This window comes from Lates calcarifer, linkage group LG2 (assembly GCF_001640805.2).
Source record: "Lates calcarifer isolate ASB-BC8 linkage group LG2, TLL_Latcal_v3, whole genome shotgun sequence".
In the NCBI taxonomy this organism is placed as follows: Eukaryota; Metazoa; Chordata; class Actinopteri; family Centropomidae; genus Lates; species Lates calcarifer.
This window is the reverse complement of record NC_066834.1, coordinates 19,843,534-19,852,394: the sequence shown is the minus strand read 5'-3', so window position 1 is coordinate 19,852,394 and position 8,861 is coordinate 19,843,534. Positions and strand designations below refer to the sequence as shown.

The following is an 8,861-nucleotide window of genomic DNA, read 5'->3' as shown; positions in this document are numbered from 1 at the left end:
CAGTCCCCATGGTTACCAGCTGTGTACAGTGTCGCTGGTGTGAAACCTTGTGCTGTTTTCTCTTCCTACACAAATCCCTTGGTCTGTTTCTGTGCTGTCTGCAAACATCAGTCTACTAATGAACATCTGAATGCCTGCAGTGAGACTGAAGGTTTATTCATGTGTCAACAGTCGCAGCGGAGGACTGACACACCTGTTCTCTGCTCATTAATAACACACTCTGCAATTATTTCCACAGATGAATTATAGAAGGGCAGCTCAGAGCCTGGAAACTTACACAACAAAACACTTTTATTAGCATATTACAACACAAAGGCTTCCTCCTGCTGCTGTGCATTCTGCTTCGTGGAGATCACGTCCTCCTGGCTTTGCGTGGGCGGCATCCATTGTGCGGCACGGGGGTGTTGTCAGTGATCGATACCACCTCCAGGCCTCCCATCGTCAAGCCTTTGATTGCAGGCTGCACAACAGAGATAAATGCATTCATTCATTAACAAAAATAACGAGAACAAAACAAGGTGTTTGTGGCTCCATAAACAGCCTTAAACTACCCTCATTATTAGTCTGATATGAATTAGAGGGCTTTGTGCAGTGACAGGTTTATTTGTGCTGCCCACTGTTAGATCAACACACCACAGGGTCAAGTAGAACAAAATGCAAAACATGTTTCACTTTTATCCCGTTATGTAATTATTCCACTGTGCCCCTTAACACTCTCTAAACCTTCTCATGCTTACCTGTAACTTTAAAATATAAAATCAATATTGCAAAACTGAGAAAAGGAAGCAACAACATTCAAGATTTCTAAAGGATGAATAACAACTTTTACAATGATTTAAGGGGTCTTTTGGGGGTCTGCAGATACACTTTAATGGGATCCAATGCAGCAATGCACAATATAAACAGCAATATACTGTATTTTCTTCATGTACTCACCAGACGCCCAGGACCAAGACCTTTGACCACAACACGAACAAATCTTACTCCCTTTGTTGTGGCTCTCTGTTTAGGGGAAGAGACACACTGAGCATTAATCTGCTGTTTCTGTCTCTCCTGTTCACACCTGTGGAAAAAGTTACATTTGGTAGAACTTTCTAGGCCAAGAGATAAATAATTTTATAATGAAATAATCAGAGGATTAATAGATAATGAAAATACAGATTAGTTGTTGGCCTGTGGTATAGACTAACTTGACATAGAGGTTAACTAACATTACTTTTGAACATTTTTTCTACCACTAACAAATCTAGAGACAATATTCTTAGAGAATGTCTTCTTCTCTTTTTATTTTCAGCTGTGGCCAAAACCACAAAGTGTGAAAACAGTTTAGAGGTCAGAATATTTTAACCATTTGACGATGTACAAGACTATGGCAGCCCTAAAATCAGACTTAATTTCTCCAGTGTGTTTACTGCAAGGAAAAAAAACTGTGTGACCTTAACTCTGTTTGCCAGCAGTCTCCATAAATCAGGCTAAAAATACAAAGTCTAATGAGCTATTTAATACTGACTGCTCCACTCTGTCAGAGTCCTTTGAGAGGGCAGCTTATTTACAACAAACATTTAATATTTAGGAATTACATGCTAAACAGAGCAGAGAAGCAGCAGGGGCTGAAATAACAGGGTGTTCTCACAATTAGACACAAAAGTCAAAGCCTTAACGGTCAAATGTCCTTGAGCAAGACACTAAGCCTCCGAGCTGCTGTCTCACACTAAGTTACGAGTGTCAGAGCACCCTGAGCACTTACCGCAGCAGCAGAGATGCCTGCAGTCTGAGCAGCGATGGGTGTCGACTTCTTGATGTTCTTGAAACCCTCCATTCCGCAGGACGTCCTGACCATCGACTTTCCCGCGCTGTCTGTCAGCTGGATGTGTGTGCTGATACGGGACAGTACACTTTACTGGGTCACTGACTCACAACTGATTGGCAAGTTTAATTTCTGGAATGCTCCAAAGAGTGTGTTTTATACACTGTCACACTGATGACAAGCTCTATGTTCCCCTTAACTGATCTGACTACACCACAGAGCTGCTCTGTCCTCTGTAGGACTCTGCATTATTTACACCACCGTCTTCTACTTTGACTTCTGTCCTATAAATCAGCTTCTGCTCAACTCACTGCCAGACTCCCAACAACCATTTACCAATGTATTTATTTCACAAGGGACACCAATATTGGCTTTACTTACCTAATTTTATCTAAATGATTTGAGAAGCAAAATTATCTAAATGTCTAGCACCTAATATCAATATCCTCAAGAAGATTGACACTTTTTTCAGTTTCCACTTACTTGTTGTATGTGGCTTTAATATGAAGGATTGGTAACTCCTCAAACTTCACTCCACCAAATCTCAGTGAACTTTCCTGGCCAGGCAGTGGGGGGAAAAGGCTGCGGGATAAAGAAGATTTCATTAACTTTATTCTACTGCAGTAAGTAGTGCTGCACATAAGTTAAAGGCAAATCCTAGAAATCTGACCTGAAGTCGTCGGAGGTTTTCCCAGACTCGGTGGCGGATGCTGCGGTCTGTTCAAGTCTGACAGCACTGCTAAATAATGTTCGCTGCAGGCCGCTGCTTCCACATCTAAACACAAAATGTTGTCAGTGACACCTTCACAAAACTGTGTGCATTTCCTTTTAATTGAAAACTACTCTGTGCTCTGGACATGATGTACAACTAAAGACATGCTGCAACTGTCTGCAAACAGTAGATTTACTTTATCACAACTTAGCCGTTAGCTAACATGGATGCTACTAAAACACACCAGTAAAACACTTACAGAGAGCTCCCATTTGCATTTAGAGAGGCAGCCAGCTGTCGACATACGTTATTCACAGAACTAAGTAATATGCAATTTAATTTATACATATTTAAGAGATTTATACACAAACTCGCGGTCAGATCTTAGGCTCACATTCACACAACAAACGTGACATTGACGGTTCTGTAATTCCTGACCAGACCAGTAATACCTTTATTTTTTGAGGGGTGGTGAAGTTATAATGACATTATTATTACATCAACAAACAAAAGCGTCACTGGTAAAATTGATCCTAAAATTTAAAAATTTCAATTAAAAATCTTAAACTGAACTTATGTAACACGTATAATGATATATTTCAATTTTTCAAATTACATATTAATGTAATCTTACCCAACTTTTTATCAGAATAGACTGTTCGTTTTGCTGCAGAGGATTGTGGGTAGAAGTAGGGAAATGATGCCTTCATGTACTTCGTAAACTCCCGTAAATATGACGATACGTCGGGGTATACTCACTTGAAGCCCTCGTGTAAACATCTACCTTATGCAGATCAACAATGACAAGAGATCAGTTTACACCAGGCACCAGCGTTAACATTTCTATTTTGAATTTTGGTGTCGTCGGGTGAATAATCTGGTTGAAACCCCCACTTCCAGCCTATTTTCGTCTGCAGTCGCCAGCATCACAACTTCTTTGCATTTACATTGAACGTAGCAAAAGAAGATGGCTGCGCCGTTTAGAAGGATGGCGAGTCGGCCGCTGTTACAGTTTCTGTCTTGTTTTAGCAGGACAGCGACTGGGAACACGGGGTTTCGCCAGTTTTCCAGTACTTCTCTTTGTCGGGCGACTTTGCCGACCGACCGTGTGACAGAAAGAGCGAGTTCTCCGTGGACTTTGATGGCGGCGGTCTGTCTGCAGAGGTTGCCGGTCATTTCAGCGGACGACAGCCCCATAGAGCAGCAGTTCAGACAGTTGATGCAGCAGGTGAGTTTGTTTGGCCTGAGAGAGGAGCAGACAACGACGTAGGGAGAAATAAAACGATTAACTACTCTTAACAAAGCACGGGGAGTCAAGGGAGGGAAGAAATACGGTCCACATTTCTCACCCTAGTGTTACAGAGACATGTGTAAGCAGACTGTACAAGAAATTGGCAGAAAAAAACGTGTCATATGCTCTTGTTTGCACATTTGTCAGACATTTGCCCCTCAGAACATCAACTATGACAACCATGTAAAATTGCAAGACCTTATTTTAATTGTGCTCCTTTGTTATGTTTTATCTAATTCCTTTCAATATTTCTGTGGTAAGTCATTAACTCACAGATAACTTCATAGGAGACTGATTGCTCAGTGTTTAAAATGTGTTTAACATTTCTAGCATCTTTTGCTTAAAAAGTTACTGTGTTTATCAAAATTGTTTCCAATTAATTTTCTGTCACTCTAGTAATCCATAAAGCAAATAATGATTCCAGGAGACAATGAAACTGCCTTGTACAGATTGGGCCTCTACAGGCGCAACAACATTTTTCCCACTGGCCTGTGAGGAAGTTAATCCAGCCATGCTTTTTAATCACTCATACCTCACTCAATGTGATCACACAGTTTCTGAATATTTGTGGAGGCTTCAATGCAGTAATTCCACTATATCACTCTTATCTTAATATTTATTTTTCTTATATTCTGGTATAGATTCTTGTTGCCTGAACTAATAACAAAAGACAAATAAGAGAATTTTTAAGCTTCTAATCATGAAAGTCTTTACAATAACATCTAATTTGTGCATATGCTGTCAAATGTCATTATATTTAAATAAGTAATGTAGGATTATCATGCTATTTACTTTGGCCATATTTCTCTGTGATATTGTAGTTGCTGTAAGCCATCTATGCTGACACTCTGTTATTTTACATATTGAGACATCAGCTGTCGGAGTTTAATGTTGAGCAAGGACATGAGGAAGAGTAAAGGGTCGATGTCAGTCACATTTCTCCACCACAATAATCAGATGACACCCGGCAAGAATTTCCGAATTGAAAACTGTCCTGCAGTTTGACAAGGAGACCTGCCCTGACTTGATTTCAGATGGAGCTGGAGAAAAGCCTGCTGTCGGACCACGAGATCAGACTGCTTGAAGATGCTGAGAGGTTGAGTCGTAAGCAGTCAAACAGCTATGACTCCGATGAAGAGGAAGACAGCAGGAACCAGGATATCGTGTTGACACAGGACCTGGAAGACTCATGGGAGCAGAAGCTGAAGAGCTTCGAGCCAGCACAGCGGGTCAGAGGTCAGTATAGGAAATGCGTGAAATCTTTCAGTGGTGGGGTAAACAAGTGAAGCAGAAAATACACAGGATAAACTGAAATATTACAGATGTTCCTGATGAAATAGATGTAATTGTAGTAAATTGTTCACCCTTTTGTCCCAATTGTACAGCTGAGTTTCTAGTAAATCACCAGTGAGGGGAGAGACTTGTGTTATTCTCCATGAAGGATTCTGATGTTTTTTGACATTCAGAAAAATCGATATGCGCCAGCACTTCCGATTTGCATTTCACTCCCTGTGTAAAATTTTGCTCGACAGTCAAGAGAGAGACAATGCTGCTGGTGTGAAACAGCTGACGGTTCTGTCTTTTGTTTAGCTGATGTAGATAAGGACTTGACTTCAGTGGAGCGTTGCCTGGCCGACTCGCTGGTTCTTCTGGCCGAGCAGCAGGTCGGCAGCGAGAAGCTGTGGCTGCTGCCTCATATTCAGTGGCAAGAGGGAGAGACCCTGCGACAGACGGCTGAGAGAGCCCTCGCCTCCCTGCCAGGTACGAACACGTTTTCTGTTAAAGTGATTCTGCATTTGATTGAGAGAGATTCTTTTTCTAGATACTCAAACGTGTAAATCCTACATGTAGCAGTTTTTAATAAAAGCTCTGTTTGACACTGACACATCAACAAACAGAGCTTTTTGTGTAAATACAGTAACAAGACTGTTACCAAAAAAAGACAGTGGTGAATGTAATTGCTAATAGAAACTATACTGAAAGGGCCACTGATTTTACACATAAAGATCCTCATTCTTTTTACTCAGTACTTCAACGTTTGGGGGAAAATAGCTGTATAATGTCCTCTTTGGCTCTGGAGTGATATTTCTTTTAGATTAGATTAGATAGATACTTTATTAATCCGCAAGGGAAATTCACAAGTTCCAGCAGCATCTACAGACTTAAGATAAAAGGCATGCAATAAATACTGAGAATGACAATAATAACAATACTGATAAAAACACAGTGAAGAACTTCAAAGTCCAGTGCAGTTATTAAGTTTTTAAAATTTTGGGGCTCAATACTTAATATTTTTGACAGACCACCTGCATCATGTTTAAGTTGCATTATGGGTATCGCATGAGTCAGCCTTTTTGAAGCTCGACTCATACCACAGACTAAAATTCAGGATATCTCAGCCTCTGCTGCCTGATGTTCCTGACACGTTCTTAAAATCGATCTTGTGTCATTCCCCCACTCTCTCTCCCTGTTTCCTGTCTCTTCACTGTCCTATAAATAAAGGCAAAAAAGCCCAAAATAAAAAAACCTAAATACTGGAATACCCCTTTAACCAAACACAGAGGCCCGTGTGATATCTCTCAACTGTTCTCTCTAATGCTACAATCAGCGTACAGCACACTATTCCTAAAACACGTTTGTCTTAAGTCCGCAGCTTTCCATGTAAATTGTAAAATATAGTAAAACATGGCGTGTGAAACTGTGTGAATGCTGTTTCCTATGTCGATATACATTTCTGCACTAATGCCACTTAAGATCACATTAAGTTCAACTGACAGACCTGATGCTTTACAATAAACAACGCTTTATTTTCCTCTTTACTACAAGAACGCTTTACTGCCTTGCTGTGAATTAATGGTCAAGTGTAGCATTCGCTGACTCAGCACTGTGGAGATAGGTCTGACTGTGCGAGACTAATAGAAAATAAACTGTGCTTCAAAATATAGGAAGAAAAAAGGATATTGGAGACTGAGGAGGGCATGTGAAAAGTGGTTTAACTGACCTCGAAACTACTGCATAGGGCAGGATATAAGGTATATCCATACAATAAATATTAGCTGTAAAAGGTTATCTTATTGTCAACAGGCTTCATTTGCTGCATTCTTACTTGATCTACAATCTAATCTCTTTTGCTGTAATGACCCAGTTTTATTCTAGGGATCATTAAAGTTTGATGTGATGTTATCTGAAGTAGCTCTGTGATACTTAAAGTACAATCATCTGTATTATCCATAACAAGAGCGACTGACCATCCTTAAACCCCACAACCCTCAGCTCGTTTACATACTCAGCATTTTTAGACCAGTCACGTTCCACTGGTTGGTTCCAGGCTGTCGTCTCCACTTAGTTCTCCGATGTCAGCTCTGGATTACGCTTCAGTTCATGGATCAGCTGCATTACGAGCTACAGATAAAGGAGGAAGATAAAGGTCAGAGGTCATGGCTTGAAATGAATGGAACAGATGTTTCTATCCAGTGACCCCCTCACACAAGATATTTAACATCAGCTGGCTGGTTGCTCATATTTCCATCCCTACATGTGGTGGAATGAGGCCTTTAAGCTCTTAAGCATTTAAACACGACGCCAGTGACTGAATATCTTAAACTGTTTCACAACATTGCTTATGAACTATTAATGTGACCACTCCATCACTCACTTCCTATTAAAACTTTCCAGTTGACACTAACGTGTTCCATTTGGTGGAGGGTTTTATTTAAAGTGTCTCACAGTGGCAGGAGTTGATCCATTTTTAATATAGCTGGACTGAGTGCAGATTGAATCTTTAACATGGCCATGTTAGAGCCTTGCTCTGCGTGCTGAGCCAACTGGGGCCGTGGGATTTAGATGACATGAGATTAGATTAGAACTTAATTGAGAAAAGAATGTTGTTGTCACAGAAGAGAGGGAAAAACAGAGGATTAAGATAATATAACACTTAATTATCGCAGTCACAATACGACTGCAGCGTCACATGATCGGCACAGCTGCTTAAAGTTTAGGAACATTTGCACTTCAGCTCACCTTTTGTCTCCAGCTGCAGGAGCTCACAGTTTGTTCTCTTCCTGCAGCAGCTGGTTTCAAGGCGACTTTCCTTAGCAACGCCCCCTGCGGAGTGTACAAGTACAAATTGCCCAAAGCTGCTCGGACAGAGAGCTCTGTGGGAACAAAGGTGTTCTTCTTCAAAGCCATTCTGTCAGACAGCGGTCCCCCTGCAGCCCCAGACTCTTCTTTTGTGTGGCTGAAGAAAAGTGAACTGCAGCAATACCTGAAACCAGCGTACATGACCAAGGTGGGCCGCTTCATTCTCGACCTGTGAAGCCTAAACTTACACCAGGGACGCTGACGTACAGAACCATATTTATGAGGCTCAGAAAGTTATCTTCATCACTTATCTGTTGTCTTGTATCATAGAACGTTCTTCCAGTTAATATGACTATGTGTGTTTCATTGTATAAATAAACTGTTTTTCCACACAGTGCGTGCATCATGGGTGAATCTTATGTAATACTTACAGTATGTATGAAACATCTTTAGACTGGTCCTAAACTTTGACTCATCAGTGAAAAAAATCTTGAAGGCTTTGTGTAAAGAAGCTAAAAGTGTGATCTCAGTGTGATTCTGTCACTGAGTGGTTAAGGGTAAAAAATATAGTGCAGTGCTGGTAGCGCTGCATGCTGGGAGAGTGGAACTAAGGAGGGTGGTGGGTAAGGCGCTTGGTAGGTAAGGTGGTCTGGCTCGGTTGGGATCCAGGAGCCTTGTGTAGCAAGTCTAAGTGTGATTCTTTATTGGTGACTGCAGTGACTCCTCAGTATAAATTAAAAGTTACGTTATTGATTGATACAGACGTGGTTAATCGTGAGTGATTGTATCATGCTGAATCAATCACGTTATGAACTTTTAAAAAGTTGTTTGGATAGTGTATCTTATCAACTTATCATCCTATACAGGTATTTCCAAAATATGGAAAGAGTGTAGCTGCTGCCTCAGCTGATGACTCCTAACTGACTTAGGAGACCTCTGAATTTCTCCTGAGTAATTCCAGGGCAGAGACC

General features: G+C 40.9%; 2 protein-coding genes across 4 annotated transcripts; one reads left to right on the top strand and one right to left on the bottom strand.

The window, feature by feature from the left end:
• Positions 1 to 273: 273 nt before the first annotated feature.
• Positions 274 to 2,951, bottom strand: mrps11 (mitochondrial ribosomal protein S11). 2 transcript variants are annotated; one of them, XM_018697432.2, is made up of 6 exons: positions 2,779 to 2,951; positions 2,478 to 2,582; positions 2,291 to 2,389; positions 1,748 to 1,877; positions 937 to 1,002; positions 274 to 460 (listed from the first exon to the last, which is right to left on the bottom strand). In XM_018697432.2, exons 1-6 carry the CDS (start codon positions 2,865 to 2,867, stop codon positions 353 to 355), a joined length of 597 nt encoding a protein of 198 aa, XP_018552948.1. In that variant the 5' UTR covers positions 2,868 to 2,951; the 3' UTR covers positions 274 to 352. The 2 variants fall into 2 exon arrangements, with proteins under 2 accessions (XP_018552948.1, XP_050932606.1); XM_051076649.1 differs by lacking the exon at positions 2,478 to 2,582.
• A 509-nt stretch (positions 2,952 to 3,460) lies between these two features.
• mrpl46 (mitochondrial ribosomal protein L46) lies at positions 3,461 to 8,284 on the top strand. Of its 2 annotated transcripts, none has more exons than XM_018697431.2 (4): positions 3,461 to 3,747; positions 4,845 to 5,046; positions 5,401 to 5,571; positions 7,881 to 8,284. In XM_018697431.2, exons 1-4 carry the CDS (start codon positions 3,487 to 3,489, stop codon positions 8,123 to 8,125), a joined length of 879 nt encoding a protein of 292 aa, XP_018552947.1. In that variant the 5' UTR covers positions 3,461 to 3,486; the 3' UTR covers positions 8,126 to 8,284. The 2 variants fall into 2 exon arrangements, with proteins under 2 accessions (XP_018552947.1, XP_018552946.1); XM_018697430.2 differs by having other exon boundaries at positions 3,462 to 3,747; positions 7,878 to 8,284.
• The last annotated feature ends 577 nt before the right edge of the window (positions 8,285 to 8,861 follow it).

Coding starts and splice junctions, on each gene's coding strand:
- mrps11 (XM_018697432.2), bottom strand. CDS start 2,867: ATGTATAAATTAAATTGCATATTACTTAGTTCTGTGAATAACGTATGT. Junction 1,878..2,290: donor ATTAAAGCCACATACAACAA/GTAAGTGGAAAC, acceptor GTCCCGTATCAG/CACACACATCCAGCTGACAG. Junction 461..936: donor GTCTTGGTCCTGGGCGTCTG/GTGAGTACATGA, acceptor TCTGTTGTGCAG/CCTGCAATCAAAGGCTTGAC.
- mrpl46 (XM_018697430.2), top strand. CDS start 3,487: ATGGCTGCGCCGTTTAGAAGGATGGCGAGTCGGCCGCTGTTACAGTTT. Junction 5,047..5,400: donor GCCAGCACAGCGGGTCAGAG/GTCAGTATAGGA, acceptor TCTTTTGTTTAG/CTGATGTAGATAAGGACTTG. Junction 5,572..7,877: donor AGCCCTCGCCTCCCTGCCAG/GTACGAACACGT, acceptor CTCTTCCTGCAG/CAGCTGGTTTCAAGGCGACT.